Source organism: Chiloscyllium plagiosum, unplaced genomic scaffold, assembly GCF_037043375.1.
Source record: "Chiloscyllium plagiosum isolate Xiang-an unplaced genomic scaffold, Cpla_swu_hap1 HiC_scaffold_2, whole genome shotgun sequence".
Taxonomy (NCBI): domain Eukaryota; kingdom Metazoa; phylum Chordata; class Chondrichthyes; order Orectolobiformes; family Hemiscylliidae; genus Chiloscyllium; species Chiloscyllium plagiosum.
Window position 1 is genome coordinate 106,277,630 of NW_028270140.1, and position 17,544 is coordinate 106,295,173.

General features: G+C 40.3%; 1 protein-coding gene across 2 annotated transcripts in view; it reads right to left on the minus strand.

Moving 5' to 3' along the window:
• The window catches only part of adgrv1 (adhesion G protein-coupled receptor V1), a 571,861-nt gene that overhangs the window by 270,889 nt on the left and 283,428 nt on the right, over window positions 1-17,544 (minus strand). For both annotated transcript variants that reach the window (XM_043709113.2, XM_043709105.2), the window contains 3 exons: window positions 16,688-16,837; window positions 12,660-13,115; window positions 87-230 (listed from right to left, as the gene is read on the minus strand). In XM_043709113.2, the coding sequence (XP_043565048.2) occupies window positions 87-230; window positions 12,660-13,115; window positions 16,688-16,837 (750 nt within the window). The remainder of the gene's footprint in view (window positions 1-86; window positions 231-12,659; window positions 13,116-16,687; window positions 16,838-17,544) is intronic.

A 17,544-nucleotide genomic window follows, 5' to 3' on the forward strand; every position in this document is an offset into this window, starting at 1 on the left:
ATGCCATCTGATATACCTTGTTGTTGGAAGATCAAATAAACAGTAAGATTTTCAATCCAAAATTATAGATGTTAAAAGAAAGTTACCTCAGAATTTGCTGCTTCCTCTGGAACAAATATAATGGCAGAGTCATTCCCAGTGAACAGTCGTGGAGGAATGGAAGGACTTTCACTCAAAACACTCACATTTATTAATTCAACAGAAGGATTAAAATCCAGTCCAAGGAATGTCTAGAATGTCAAAGTAGACAGACATTAATCAATAATACTCCCCTGTCTTACCACAGCAGTCATACATTTGAGTCAAGCTGCAGGATGTTTCAATGCAGCATTGCAAAATTATTTTTCATGCAATGTGGCTACCGCTTGCTGAGCTAGCATTTTTTGCCATTCCTATTTGCCCTTGAGCAAGTGGTGGTGAGCTGCATGCTTGAACTGCTGCAGGCCACTTAGTGTAAGTGGAATGTCGTTAGGGAGGGAATTACAGGACTTTGACCCAATGACACTGAAGGAATGATGATAAGTTTCCAAGTCAGGATGGTGAGTCGCTTGGAGTGGAACTTGCAGGTGGTGGCTTGCCCTTCTAGATTAGTGGTCTCCAACCTTTATAAACACACTAAGATCACTTTTTGAACATACGTGCTGTGGGATATAAATGAATTAATGTTATTTCTGCAAGTATAAATTCTGATACAGAACAGGAATGAGAAAATACATATTCAGCAAAAAGAAAGGATATGTTAGCATGAGACGTGAATACAGAACAATGGTGGATATATGGGCAAACAGGAAAGCATCTGTTTCCCCCTTACACGGGGACACAGGAACAAACCCTAATCAAAGAGGTCAAAGTGGCCTCTGGATGGAAATAGATGCTGATAGAAGAAAAGATATGCCTAATCAATAATCTACAATAGACTGACGTCAAACACCCTTATGGGAGTCAGAGATAAGAGTTTGTCACGGACAAGACAGGATAAACAGAAGTTGTGGGATAAGTCTTAAGGAAATGAGTGACGTAAGCGAAGCAGGGAACAGACAATGGAATAAGGAAAACATATGGGAAAAACAGTATAAATTGCAAGGGTTTTTTTGGGATATACTGTGCATTTTGTCATTGCCTTACCTGGCAATTAGACAAAGCACCCACCTATAGGTGTACAAATAAACGGCTGATTCAGATATTTGTCTCGGACTGAAATTATTAAAGTGAGTGAGCTTTTGTTTCTCACAATTGGGGGCTCGTGTCCGGGATTTTCTTCCATCACCGGGGGGAGTGGCTGGCCTTGGACACTGGGAAGACGCGTCCCGTTCCCCATTGAGGAGCGGTCTCGTGTCCCGGTTTGGTCTGCTCCCTTGGGTGACTGATGTGAATCCTATAAGAGAGACATCTTAATCAGACAGTGATAGCAGCTCGATAGAAGATACGGTGATAAAAGGGGCCAGGCAATTCTGTGCACAGACCAAGGTAAGAAAATTGACTTTTTAGTATTGCCTTGGTGGCCGGGATTGAGTTTTAGTAGTTAATAAGGGACTAACGAAGGAACTCACTATGGCTTGCGCTGTGGGTAAGGGAAAAGCCTCCGGGGAAACAAAGTAAGGAAACGGCAATGGAAATGGAGGCGGGGTCCCTTACAACATACCTCCAGAAAGTCCTTTGGGCGGGATGTTGTGGAAATTGGCAAAATAATACTTGTACAAGGGAGAAAGATGATTAAATATTGTTGCTTTGTATGGAGTAAGGACTCCATTCTTCGTCCCGCTGTCTTCTGGCCAAAGTACAGATCAGACGAAGACTGGGTTTGTGAATATCTGAGTTTATATGTCAATGTGAGAGAGAGAGAGAGAGAGAGAGAGAGAGAGAGAGAATGTACAGAGCTGTACAGCTGGTAGGAAGTTTAACCCTTTGTGATTTGGTTTGAGTGAACATTTGTTTGTTGGTGATTGAATGTTTGTGTTTTATTCCCTGGAGCTTGTGTTCCAGGACTGTTTTGAATCTGATTTTGTTATGGAAACTTAACATGATTTCTTTTAAGGTTAAGGATTCTATTGAGATTATGAAAAAAAAAAAGGAATGATAACTCCTGTTCTTTTTACAGATCATGACTGCCTTACTATCAGTTTCTAACTAATCTCTTTTATCTTTACATAACAGCGATTTATGGAGGACAGTTGAAGTTTCAGTTCAACATTAGATTGTAGTAAAAGCAAAATTCTATGGTTAATATCTGTGACCTTGGATTCAGCCATTGTTCATGCATTAGAAGATTTTTTAAAAAAAACTTGAGTAGACAAATTCTTTTAAGGCAAGCTCTGATTATTTTACGACTTATAGTATTGTAATTGAGCAATGATTGGTCAGGACTATTTAAGAAAACTAATTTTGGATCTAAATTAAAGGACTAAAACTGGGTAATTACAGTGAATTGCAAAATTGGGAACTGTATGCATTTTGCATTTTGACTATTAAATACTGAAGAAATGAACGTAAATATATATAAATATATTTATACGTTAGGAACAGGCTTTGAAGGTTAGTCAAGCATGAATTGATGAATTGGTGTTTGAAGTTATGGGGAGCTAGAAATATTGCAATATTTCTTTAAAAAAAAGAAAAAGGGGAAAAGCGTAACGACTTATCCCCTTCGGGAGGTACCCATAGGGGACAAAGAGATTCGGTTTGTAAGTGCCCCCCTCACCAGTGGGGAGGTCAGAACATTTAAGGAAATGAAGGTCCTGGTTGAGGATCCGGTGGGGTTGTCTGAACAAATTGATCAATTTTTGGGGCCCAGTCTGTATACCTGGGCTGAATTAATGTCTATTTTGAATATACTATTTATTGGGGAGGAAAGGGGACTTATAAGAGGAGCTGCCATTAAAATATGGGACAGGGAACACCTGATTGGAGATGGGGATGCTGGACAGGGAGAGGTGAAGTTTCCCCTCAGAGACCCCAGTGGGAAAACCAAAACCCGGAGCATAGAGAAGAAATGAGGGAATTGAAAGACCTGATTCTAAAAGGAATAAGAGAGGCAGTTCCGAAGTCACAGAATTTGATTAAAGCCTTTGAAATTAGACAGGAGAAACTTTCTTGCAAAGATTAAGGGACTCAATGCAGAAATACTCTGGAATGAACCCTGAGGACCCAGTGGCACAGGGTCTTTTGAAAGTACATTTTGTGACAAAAGCATGGCCAGCTATACAGAGAAAGATACAGAAGATAGAAGGATGGAGCGAAAAACCATTAGATGAATTGTTGAGAGAGGCACAGAAAGTGTTTGTAAAAAGGGAGGATGAGAGACAAAAACAGAAGGTGAAAATGATGGTAGCTACGGTTGATGGGGTAATTAAGGGGAGAATGGAACCAATAGTGAGCAACCGGAGTGGCAGGAGGCAGCATGTAGGACAGAGAGGAAGAGGAAGAGGGAGAGGACAAGGGGGAACATTTGATAGAGGGTTTGAGCGACAGGGGCAGAGATGGAAGTCTCTACAGGCAGGATGCTATTATTGTGGAAAGATAGGGCATTTTAAGTGGGAGTGTCCTGATCTACAAAGGGAAGAAAGGGCAATTCCGCTTATGAATTATGATGAAGAATAGGGGTGTCAGGGGTTCCTGCCCTTGGGGGCCCACCAGGAACCCTTGATAAACTTGAAGGTGGGACCCTGTAGGGAAGAGGTAGTCTTCCTAGTAGATACGGGGGCAGCACGGTCATCGCTAAATTTTAAACCAAAGAAAGTAGAAATGTTAACACGGTCAATTATTGTTTCTTTGTTTCAGGGGTAAAAGGGGAAGGATTTACTGTTCCAGTATTTGAACCTATGATGATAGAAGGTCCTAAAGGTAAGGTTACAGGGGAACTGCTGTATATCCTTGATATAGGAAGTAACTTACTGGGGAGAGACCTAATTATCCTTTTAGGACTGGAGATTGGAGTTCAGGAAAAAGAATTAGTTGTACAACTGGCGATGTTGACAGAGGTTGCAGAGAGAAAGATAGACCCTATTGTATGGGCTAGAGAAGGGAATCGTGGAAAACTACAGATCCATCCCCTTACAATAAATTTAAAACGAAAAGAAGACGTTATCTGTGAACGACAATATCCTATTTCCATAGAAGGTAAACGAGGACTGCAGCCAGTAATTGAGGGACTGATTAGAGATGGACTATTGGAACCATGTATGTCTCCTTATAATACCCCAATTCTACCAGTGCGGAAATCTGATGGAACTTATCGATTGGTGCAGGATTTGAGAACGTTAAATCGAATAGTACAGGTCAGGCACCCAGTGGTGCCAAACCCCTCCACGTTATTAAGTAAGATCCCTCATGATTACAGATGGTAGATGCCTTTTGGGCTTGTCCCTTGGCGGAGGAAAGATTTGGGACTATCCCCCTATGAAATCTTATTTGGATTACCTTATCTGGGAACGCAGGGAGAATTGCCAATTCCCGAAACTAAAGATTTGTTTTTAAAGAAGTATATACTGGGCTTGTCCTCCTCTTTATCTTTCCTCAGAAAACAGGGTCTATTGGCACAGACTCCGCCCCTTGAATTTGCTGTTCATCCCATCCGGCCAGGAGATTGGGTCTTAGTAAAATCATGGACAGAGACTAAGCTGCAGCCAGACTGGGAAGGGCCGTATCAGGCTCTTTTGATTACCGAAACAGCAATAAGGACGGCGGAAAAAGGCTGGACTCATTATACTCGGATCAAAGGGCCAGTGGACCCTCCAGTTGAGGAAGAAGTCTGGACAGCCGAATCAACGCAAGACCCGCTGAAACTCAGACTAAAGAGACTTTGAGTAACTGACTATACAGTGGCGATGCGAGCGCGGGATTATTTCTGTAAGATTGTATATTAAGCCTTTTTGTGTTTTAGCATAATGATCAGAATACTGGGAATGCTTAGAGTTATGATGCTAGCCCTCTTGGTATTGGGATTTTGTCACATATCATGTGGTTTTCCTTATCGTTGGTGGGCGGCACGGTGGCACAGTGGTTAGCACTGCTGCCTCGCAGCGCCAGAGACCCGGGTTCAATTCCCGCCTCCGGCGACTGACTGTGTGGAGTTTGCACATTCTCCCCGTGTCTGCGTGGGTTTCCTCCGGGTGCTCCGGTTTCCTCCCACAGTCCAAAGATGTGCAGGTCAGGTGAATTGGCCATGTTAAATTGTCCGTAGTGTTAGGTAAGGGGTAAATGTAGGGGTATGGGTGAGTTGCGCTTCGGCGGGTCGGTGTGGACTTGTTGGGCCGAAGGGCCTGTTTCCACACTGTAAAGTAATCTAATCATTTTCATATGTATTATTAATGGTTCCTGAGTCTGATAATCCACAAGTAATAGACACTGATGTGTGTAGCTTAGTAAATTGTGGGAATGTAGCTAATCAGAGACAATACCGCAACTCAGAGATACATCTTAAGTCCTATGGGGATGGCCTCGGGGATGGTACCTGGTATAATGGTCTTGTCACAATACACTAGGCCCCCTTTCGACCAGCACCGATTGTCCCGATAAAAAGTGTAACCCCATATATTTAACGATAAGGAAAACCACATGGCACGAAGCAGTTTTGGGAGGTGGCACTTATAAGGTACAATTAAATGAAACATTTGGGATTGAAATGAAAGCAAATGGGAAGGAGTTTGTGGGCTGTTGTTTTCAAATTAGCGTAGGACAGGGAAAACGGGTAGAATTACTGGGTAATGAGATACAACCTTTCACCCCTCCCAATGATCCTAAAGTAGTAAAAATTATAGAGGTAAAGGATTTGAAACAGACCATCGAGATAGAGACTGGGTACGGGGATGCAAATGCCTGGGTTGAATGGGTAAAGTATACTGTAAAAAGTCTGAACAAAAGCAATTGCTATGCATGTGCCTCCGGTAGGCCAGTGGCCCAGGTGGTTCCCTTTCCGCTCGGGTGGAAGCGAGACAGGAAGGGCATGAAATGTATGATAGCCCTGTATCAGGATGAGACTGCATGGAATGATAGGAATTGTACCTCCCTATCTCTGATGTTCCCTCCCTTGGAGGAGAAAGATGCAAAAGTTCCCCCCACATTTTCCGCCGCAGTTGGAAATCACACGTCATGTGTGCACAGGCGAGGTACGAGTCGGTCGAGACATTTGGGGGAGCTGAAATTATGTACAGAGATTAAGAATGTTACCGAAACGGAGAAGGGAGGGAACTACTCAGCATTAAAGGTTCCCCGAGCGGATCTGTGGTGGTACTGTGGAGGAAAAATATTGAGACCCACCCTACCTCCGGATTGGAAAGGGATATGCACAATTGTACAATTGGCAATTCCATTTACCTTGGCATTTGAGAAGGAAAAGATCGTAGGGAAAAAGGGAAGGGGTAAGAGATTACTGTTAGATACTTCTTTTGATGACAGGATTTATCTTGATTCGGTAGGAGTTCCTAGGTGGGTACCTGATGAATTCAAGGCTCGTAACCAGATTGCAGCAGGCTTTGAGTCAGCTCTCTTTTGGTGGGTAACAATTAATAAAAATGTAGATTGGATAAATTACATTTTCTATAATCAACAGCGATTTATAAATTATACAAGAGAGGCGGTTAAAGGAATATCAGAACAGCTTGATGTGACGAGTAGGATGGCATGGGAAAACAGAATAGCCCTTGATATGATTTTAGCAGAGAAAGGGGGTGGTGGTTTTATCCTTACTTCCCTGATAGTAGTAGTCGGGGTATTGGTGGCCATTGGCTGTTGTGTCATACCCTGTATACGAGGACTCACCCAGAGGCTGACTGAAACAGCCTTGGTGAAACGAATGCCCCTGAGGGGAATCAGACAGAGGAACTTTATCAACTAAATAATAAGGAGATGAGTGAAACTAAGATGGATGAAATCTCTGAAATGATGCTTGCGAATTTTGGGAACAATGTTTAAAAGAAAGAGACAAAAATGCAGAAGATAACAGATAGTAATGAAAAGAGAAAGGGGAAATTGTGGGATATAAATGAATTAATGTTATTTCTGCAAGTATAAATTCTGATACAGAACAGGAATGAGAAAATACATATTCAGCAAAAAGAAAGGATATGTTAGCATGAGTTGTGAATACAGAACAATGGTGGATATATGGGCAAACAGGAAAGCATCTGTTTCCCCCTTACACGGGGACACAGGAACAAACCCTCATCAAAGAGGTCAAAGTGGCCTCTGGATGGAAATAGATGCTGATAGAAGAAAAGATATGCCTAATCAATAATCTACAATAGACTGACGTCAAACACCCTTATGGGAGTCAGAGATAAGAGTTTGTCACGGACAAGACAGGATAAACAGAAGTTGTGGGATAAGTCTTAAGGAAATGAGTGACGTAAGCGAAGCAGGGAACAGACAATGGAATAAGGAAAACATATGGGAAAAACAGTATAAATTGCAAGGGTTTTTTGGGATATACTGTGCATTTTGTCATTGCCTTACCTGGCAATTAGACAAAGCACCCACCTATAGGTGTACAAATAAACGGCTGATTCAGATATTTGTCTCGGACTGAAATTATTAAAGTGAGTGAGCTTTTGCTTCTCACACGTGCAAACCAGGATTTGCCACTAAGAAAACATAGAACAAACAGTTTATTTTTAGAACATATAAATTTAAAACTAAGTATATAATTATTTATGTTTTTTCTCTACTCACTAAGTCTCAGTCTGACACTTGCGCTTACATATGATCTGATAATGCCCTGAAGTCTTGGTTATACTTTGAGACTGCTAGTTGTATACTGACCATCAGCTGTGAGGTAAGTGCTATACTTGCACATGATTGTCTTCATTGGGAGAATATCATCTTTCTGAGGTATGTGGGATCAAAGTAAGATTTCACTTTAAAAACACAGGATGGTGGGAGTGGGTGTTTTTCTCTGATCACAAGTCCCCAGAATCACTGTCCATTGATCTGATTTTCAGTTCAATTTCGTATAGTATTTATCTCCATATTAACCCCATAGCTTAATAAATCAAACACCTGATGGAATTTAGTAATCAATCCGCCAATGCCTACTTGAAGGAATGGACTTGAGACAAATGTTACAATTTGTTCCATAACATCTAATTTCTGAAATCATCTGTTGAATTCTTCTGCTAACTTCTGCAGTTTTCTCCGTGGAGCCAATTTTCTTTGTCTTTGATGTTTTGCTAGGATTTTCTTCACAACATTGCATGCTAATGTTCCCTTCATTCCATGATTTGAGAAAAGATTTCAGGCACCAGATCAAAACATTGTCACATGACCTTCCCTCAACTTGACCAGCATGGCTAACCATAGCAGCATCAAGTTCAACAAGTAAGAATTTAAAGAGGTAACAGTGAAGGGCTCTTGCTCAAATCAAGTTTACAATTTTAACAATAACTTCTGTTGCATAAGAAAAATCCATAACCCAACATGATTCATGAAAGCTTGCTGGTGGATTACACAGTGGTAATTGACAAAAGATGGGAAACCAGGATCATTTCAGCGAAATGTCACAAAGCCTGTATTTGTACCAAGCATCACTGGTGCACAATCAGTTGCAATGGAACCAGTTTCTTGATTTGAATATTATTTCCAAGTCCATACACTTTTGAATTTGTTGTAGATATCCTCACCCTTTAAGGGGCAAAACAGTCAAGAATCCTTGTTAGCTATGTCCTTAAAAATTATCTTCACAAAGACAATCAGCTGGATTGTATCGGTCGCTTCAACGCATTCACCAAACTGCAGCGAGAAGCAGGTCCTGCCATAGTTGTTGAGACACATCTTTGGACAAAGATTCAACTCGTCTTGCTGCTGTGGAAGCACCAACTGACATGACCTGGATTCCTATCAAAATCTCACATTTGTTCTGAAATAAAGAGTAAACTGCTACAGTCTTGCTTCTTTGAACAGTTTGTTATCTATGAATTACTTCTTGTGTTTTGCCAGAAGTAAGGTACAGCTACAACATTGGCATCCACCTGAAAATGTGGAAAATTGTCCAGAGATGTCCTGTATACAAAAAGCAGGGCAAAACCAACCCGGCTAATTATCATCCCATCAATCTACTCTCGAACATCAAGAGAGTGATGAAAGGGGTCATTAACAATACTATCCAGCAGCATTTGTTTTGCAATAAACTGGTCACTGAGGCTCAATTCTGAATCTACTAGAGGCATTCAGGTCCTGACCTTATTACAGCCTTATTTCAAATCTGAACAAAATGGGTGACACAGTGGTTAGCACTGTTGCCTCACAGTGCCAGAGACCCAGGTTCAATTCCCGCCTCCGGCAACGGTCTGTGTGGAGTTTGCACATTCTCCCTGTGTCTGCGTGGGTTTCCTCCAGGTACTCCGTTTCCTCCCAAAGTCCAAAGATTCCTAGGTGAATTGGCCATGCTAAATTGCCTGTAGTGTTGGGTGAAGGGGTAAACGTATGGGTCTGGGTGGTTTGCTCTTCGGAGGGTCGGTGTGGACTTGTTGGGCTGAGGGGCCTGTTTCCACACTGTAAGTAATCTAATCTAATAAAAGAGCTGAATTCCTGAAATGGGCGGAGGATGACTACCATTGACAGCAAGGCTGCATTTGACCATATGTGGCATCAAGGAGCCCTAGCAAAACTGGAATCAATGAGGATTGGGGAAAGGGTGGGGGTGAAAACAATTTCCACTGGTTGGAGTCATACTTGGCACAAAGGAAGATGCTTTTGGTTGTTGGACAATAGTCAGCTCAGCTCCAGAACATCTCTGCAGATGTTCCTCAGGGTAGTGTCCTAGGCCCAATCATCTTCAGCTGCTTCAGTGATCTTCTCTCCATCTTAAGATCAGAAATGAGAATGTTCCCTGATGATTGCGCCATTAATAACTCCCCAGATAGTGAAGCAACTCATACTCAAATGCAGCAAGATCTGGACAACATCTTTGTTTAAGCTGACAAGTTACAAATCACATTCATGCGACACAAGTCCCAGCCAATGACTATCCCTGAAAAGAGAGAATCTAACCATTGCTTCTTGACATTCAATTGCATCGCCACTGCTGGTTCCCCCACAATTCTGGATATTATCATTGACCAGAAGCTGAACTAGATGAGCTAATTATATACTGTGGCTACAAGAATGGGTCAAAAGCCAAAAGTCCTGTAGTGAGTAACTCACCTTTAGATTCCTCAAAGACTGTCCACCATCTACAAGGCACAAATCAGGAGTATGACAGAAAACTCCTCAATTGCCTGGATGGGTGCACCTCTAACAACATGCAAGAAGTTTGGTGCCATCCAGGACAAAGTCACATGCTTGATTGGCACCACATCCACAATCAGAAGCAGCAGTGTGTACCATCTACAGCACCTACAAAACCCACAACCACTACCATCTAGATAGCGAACGGAAATAGATACATGGGAACACTATGACCTGCACGTTCCGTCCAAGTCACTTGCTGTTCTAATTTATAAATATATTACACCATTCATTCAGTGTTAGTGGGTCAAACTCCATGAACTCCTTCCTTTAAGCCATTGTGGGTGAATCTATGATGGACTGTAGCAGTAGAAGAAGGTAGCTCACCACCACATTCTCAACGACAACCAGAGATGGGTATGATCTAAACTATGAGATTTATATATAATATTTATTTAAATAATTTATTCTAAGTTTGGGTTTTTCATTCTTGAGTGAGGAGCATGTTTTCTGTGTGGTGAAGTTAATAATTAACTTGGTTGTATTTCTGTAGCCAAATTGACTTTTTTTTTTAAAAAGGCAATTGTTGAGGGCTTGCTTTAGAGTTAATGGGCTTTTATGCATCACTAAGATTTTTGTTTACAGTAGATTTCATAGACCCTGAATGGTGAGAGATTTTTGGAACTTTTTTTTAAAGCTTATTTGAAACAGCCATAGCTTGGAGATGGCATTTTTTTTTTCGTTTTAATTTGATTTTGAGCAGAGCTGTGAGGTCCTTGAATGAAAATGTCTGTACAATGCATTGCTTCTGATAAGGAAGGAATTATAATGAACTTGCTTACTTCAGAGCAAAGAGTTAGTGTTAGTCCCAGAAACCCTGAAAAGATTATTTAAAAGATGGGTTTGTTTAAGTTCAAGCACGTAACAGCTCCAAGAAGAAACTATCTGCAATTCTAGTTATGTTAGACTCATAGGTGACTTACATCTACTGAGGTGTCAGCAGTTGGTTCGAGTCCCGTACAAGTGGTCTTTCTGGAACTAGACAAAGTTTGTTTTGGGTAGTGTACCAGAGTGTATTTTGAGTATGGTATAAAAGTTGCTGTTTTTCCTTCCAATGTACAAAGGAGTGTGTTGGGATTACACTGTGAAGGAGCTGGTGTGGTGGTATTATCACTTCACTATTAACCCAGTGACCCAGATAATGTTCAGATCTCCCCATGACAGATAGTGGAATTTGAATTTGATAAAAATCTGGAATTAAAAATCTAATGATGACCATGGCAAGGGAAACTTCATCCTCACCTGATTTGGCCTACATCTGACTCCAGATGACAGCAAATTGGTTAGCCCTAAACTGCCCTCTGGGCAATTAGAGATGAACAATAAATGCTGGCCTAGCCAGTGATGGCTGAATCTCAGCAAACACTAAAAGAAAATTTGTTTATATTATAAACAGATGGTTTATTTTTACTTCTTTTGTTACTAAAACTTTGTTTCATTGTTAAAACACACTGCAAAATTGTGGGTATTTGGTTCAGCAAGAGGCCACTTTGTTAAAGCAAAACAAAACAAACACGATTTATCATGCGCCCTTTCAGTGTTAAATCTGACTTGCTCAAATAACACCAGCTGGGAATCATGACATGGGCAATAAATTATAGTCTAACCAGCAGCATGCACATCAATTATTTATCTGGGGAGGAGTGCCAAAGTGGAGTTTATGTGGTATTCAGCAGGTTATCTTGCCCATGTTTGACCTGTTGCCATGATACTTCATGGCATCCAGAGTCAATGTTGTGGATCCCTTCGGTAACTCCCTCCCAACTGTAAACCAATGTTCTGCCATCTCGCCTGACTCTATTTACTTTGTGTAGTTAGTTAGTTCACATCCAATTTCTGCTTCAACATCCACTCTTAAAATTATATCAGTGACATCAAAATGTAGTTAAAAATGGAAGATGTCATGGAGGCAATTTAAAACAAAGATAAGGATCTGGATAAGGATTTCCTCCCCGCACTTCATTCCAGTACAGATTAAGTGGAAAGTGTGGGATGTTTGGATTCATGTCAGTAACCCAAGGCAGATGTTTCTGTGACATTGCTTCTCCAGAACAACCAAACCATTGAAAGTAGAGAAAGAAGTCAGCGACTGTTATAGATTGAGAAACACTTATACATCACTTTGTCACTTACTTGTATAACTCCAAAATTTCCATCATACCTGTGTAACAAAAGTATGTGCTTTACCATTTCCATGGACCTTCTAATCAGATGGAAACATAGAGCAAGGTTCAACACTTGCTATTCCTAAATGCTTCTTCAGCATGATAGCAGGAAATGAAAGCAGAAAGTGAAAATGTTTGCATAGTTGTTTACCCTTATGACTAGTTCAAGTTCACCTAAATCAGTAAAGCAGCTGCATGGGTTTCCTCACCAATGCTTAAGCACGGATGGTTTTGTTCACCTGAAGAACTTGACTCAATTTAAGCTGTCCCACTCACCTGATTTGAGATTGGCACTCTGGCAACAGCAAATCCAGCACCATCTTCGACCACTATACTCCCCAAAAATCCATCTTGTCCATGAAACATGAGCTTATATTCCACAATCACATCTTGAAATGTTCCACCATGTCTTGTAATGTTAATCTGAAAATAGCGACTCAAGTCACTTTCAACAATCACAGTTTGCCCTTCTGCGTAGACAGCAAACAAGCCATAAGGGTCATCATTTGCAGGAACCAGAAATCTTGAATTGTCTTTTCCCTCATTCAAATCAGCTCCACCTTCTACAGAAGTTAGCCTCATTATATAAACTTCATCTAACTCCGGAACGTCATCAGCTAACAGCTGAACATTTATTTCCGCATTCAGCTGCGAATCCAGGATAGTGACTGTGCCATTGATCACAAGAAAGTCTCCTGTCATATCAGAATCACTCTGAAGCAACCAATGTACCTTAAGAACAGAAGAGAAGAAATGACAATTACTAATTTGAATTAAAAGCAACATACGTATCGCAAAAAAAGTGTTGCATCTAAACATCTTCAGTTTAAAAAATTCCTGGTTTGATTCCAAAAACTGGTTAAATATTTAAAGAATTAATTGGATTTCATAAATATCAATCAGTAAATAGATGTTATAGAACTATTTTAGGGAAAATTGAGGAGATCTTCCTAAATTAAATCTGAAAATAATACTGTGTAAACAAAATCTCTAGAACTGGATAAATAGTAACCTTTCAAGTACGAAACATATGCTGACGGCTTCAAATAGCTGAAAGGTGGTTAAACTGTCAATCAAATTGAAGCCTGAAGTGCAGGGTCCAACCGAGACCTTAAAATGTGAATGACAAAAAGCCCTTCATCCATGCTCATGCACCTGACCAATTCAAATGCTGATCAATTTAATAGTCACATCTTTTAAGAACAAAGCTCTACCATGACACACCACAAGGAAATCATACTTAAATTATCATAAAGTAACTATCATGACTGAATTAACTCCTCAGAGGCCAGTCTCCCATCAACAAGTCACATTTTACTTACACTTGGAGAGCCCTTGACACTGGTCCAGCTCCCTCAGAGCCGGCTTTCAGAATGTCTGACATTCCTCTTTTTATCTGTTAGCCAGGGCTTCTTGACTGGACCACACTAACAATCCCAATCAAGGAACTTATATTCTATGAGATCCATCTGGCTGACGTCATTACAATCACTACAATAATATGCCAAATTAGCAACGCATCTTTTAAATATACCCATCAAAAAGTTCTTAACTCCAGTACATATTTCCTTCAAATTTCACAACCCTTTTGACCGGATATGAAGCATGTCACATTCTGAAGCCAGCAAGCCTCTGAAAATTGTGTGTGTTCTGAAATTATATGAGCTATTAGCACCACCACTATTGAGTGAGAGTTCACAACCCACATTCTTATGGAGAGCACATGAAAAATAGTAGACACAGAAATTAGGTCAGGTATTTCAAACTTCTCCTCTGCACTGAAGGAAGGTCTAGTTCTGTTCCTGATAACATAATCTAGTCAGTTGCTCCTTCCTTTACCAAACATTGGAAGTAAACAATAAAATGCTTAGGGGCTCCACCTGCAGAGGTCGTAACCCTACCTTTGAGCCAGGAGGCCTGGTTCAAGTTCCATCTGCTCCAGAGCTTTGTAATAACATCTCTGAAAAGACTGATTAAAAATGTATACTATAAAATGCTTTAACATTTGAAGACATAAACGTCATGGTTATGTAATATTTGAGGATTTAATGGTAGTCTATTTTCTTTGTTTAGATGTAATTATAAATGCCACATAGTCCTCAAGTACTCCATCCAATTCAGGAGGCTATGAATTTGAAAAATGATTTGACAACACACAAACTGATTGATATGATTTAATTAGAAGTAATCAAACAATGATTAACAAGAGAAGTCATACCATTTAACTTCTTCAGAGTGGAAATTAAAACATTCCCACTCTGACAAAAAATGGTGAAAATTGGTCAGCTGAAAATTTCAAAACTGGGTTTGTTTTGTTTTGCTGAGAGTATTGTTACAATAATATGCCAAATTAGCAACACATCTTTTAAATATACCCATCAAAAAGTTCTTAACTCCAGTACATATTTCCTTCAAATTTCACAACCCTTTTGACCGGATATGAAGCATGTCATATGAAGCACAGTCTGCCCTGTATTGAGACTTTACCAAAGCTGGCCGCAAGATGGACTCCCCTAGTCCATGCTTCATGATAGCAAATCATAGAATGACTGCAAAGCAGGAGGCTCATTGGTATAATGGTGCACTTCATCATAAACATTCCCCTTTTCACACAACACAAAAAAATGATCTTGTTATTTATATTTTGAGTTAGCCAACTTATTCATCAAGCGCAAAACTGTCTTATGCATTTGTAATTTGTTTTCCTGCACTCTCTCTCTGCAGATGCATGACATAATAGTTCTTAAATTATGCTGCTTTCTTTTTGCTATTCATAGATATTATTATTGACTGTTCAATTGGAGCATCTTCCTTCTCTGGGTATTGTCAGTCTCTGTCATTTGCTGTTGATGCGCTGTTGTCATTGCATTTCCATTGTTTAACATTATGAGATATACCTTTAAGAAGGATTTGTTCTCTCATTTTTATTTTGAAAGCAAATGTTGTAAACTTGAAACTGAGCTGAGCTATCTGCTCTTAGCCCAGCTAGCTTTGTTGTTTTTAAAACGTTGGAGCAACAGAGGCAGCAAAAAGGGGTTGGCTCAAGTTCCCACAGAACCACAATTTTAGTTTAACTTTTAGCAGTTGCTGGAATCTTGTTACAGCTAAAAGCTGGGGTTCTCTTCCTGCTGCTAGAACTCCAAATGAGACAATCCATTTTACTGAATTTGCCTTTGCCAAGGGTGTGTTTATGGGTTGTTACTATATTGGAACAGTTGTTATTTAGTAGATTAGATTAGATTCCCTACAGTGTGGAAACAGGCCCTTCAGCCCAACCAGTCCACACTGACCCTCCGAAGAGTAACCCATCCAGAAGCATTTCCCTCTGACTAATCCACCTAACATTATGGGCAATTTACCTAGGGACTGTTGCTGAACAAAGAGACCTTGGAGTGCAGGTTCATTGCTCCTTGAAAATAGAGTCGCAGGGAGATAGAATAGTGAAGGCGGCATTTGGTATGCTTTCCTTTATTGGTCAGAGTATTGAGTACAGGAGTTGGGAGGTCATGTTGCAGCTATACAGTACATTGGTTAGGCCACTTTTGGAATAGTCATGCAATTCTCATCTCCTTCCTATTGGAAGGATGTTGTGAAACTTGAAAGGGTTCAGAAAAGATTTACAAGGATGTTGCCAGGATTGGAGGATTTGAGCTGTCAGGAGAGGGTGAAAAGGTTGGGGCTGTTTTCCCTGGAGAATCAGAGGCTGAGGGGTGACCTTATACAAGTTTATAAAATCATGAGGGGAATGGATAGGATAAATAGACAGTCTTTTCCCTAGGGTGGGGGAGTCCAGAACTAGAGCGCATAGGTTTAGGATGAGAGGGGAAAGATATAAAAGGGACCTAATGGGCAACTTTTTCACATAAAGAGTGGTATGTAAGGAATGAGCTGCCAGATGAAGTGTGGAGGCTAGTACAATTGGAACATTTAAAAGGCATCTGGATGTATATATGAATAGGAAGGGTTTGGAGGGATACAGGCCGGGTGCTGGCAGGTGGGACTAGTTTGGGTTGGGATATCTGGTCAGCATGGACGGGTTGGACCGAAGGGTCTGTTTCCATGCTGTACATCTCTATGACTCTGTGACTAATTCAAAACTTCATTCAGAACAGTGAGAAAACAGGTATTTTCCCTGAAGTGAGTCCAAGTAACTAAGACCAGCAATCGCCTGGAACCTCAATTTTCACTGAATCAAGCTGTTTACATGTGGCATTGTATAAAATAGAATTGCAAAAGAATTTCCAGATGTAATGAGAAAGCATTCGAATAAATCAAAAATACAAAATGCTGCAAATTGACATTACCTTCACATTCCCAATTTTTCCTTTTGTTCTTGTAATAAAGAATGTAATATTTAATAGTTCTTCATGACTAGATGGCTCCAGATAAGTTTTCATGTCCAATGACTCCTCAGTGAACTGAACTATTCCATTGGGATTTCCAACTTTTTGTACCTAAGGATCATAATTGTTGAAATTTAAAATATTATTGACGGTCTTTCTAGAAAAGTAGTTTTGTTCATTGCAAAGCCTTTCTCGTTTCAGAAATGCAGGAATATTTCACATCCAAGTCCAAAGCAAAATCATCACACTGTATGAAAACAAATTTAAATACAGTTTGCGTATTACAAAATTCTGTTCATCATTTCACTTTTGCTATTTCAAGGTGGCAGCCCATTCGGTGCAGCATTTTGACAGCACCAAAAATATCACTGTCAAAGTATCACAAACTGTGGCTTCAAGCCCTAATTTTGTGAAGCTCAAACATCCAGCTGTGCTGAAGACCTGTTTTGTGCTTACAGAAACTGAGGAAAAGGCATTAGAGGGGGTGTTATCCCTCAGCCACGATCACATCATGATTGTATCTGGGAAGCAGGACCTGCCAGTTCATTGGTTCTTCTCCATGATACATACACCTTGGATATCCGAAATGGGGAACAGTGGGGAAGGAATAAAACGTGTCCAAAAATAAATTGCCTAGGGTTATAGTTTCAGGATAACAACAATAATTTTAAAAGATGAATAATACATTTTTAGTAAAGGTTTGATTGAAAGAACAATGCCACAAACATATGCCCCCAGGATTTAATGGAAGGGACCACATTATTCAAAAATTCTATTTCAATGAATGATTTATCGGTTGTTAGTACACGAATAACACA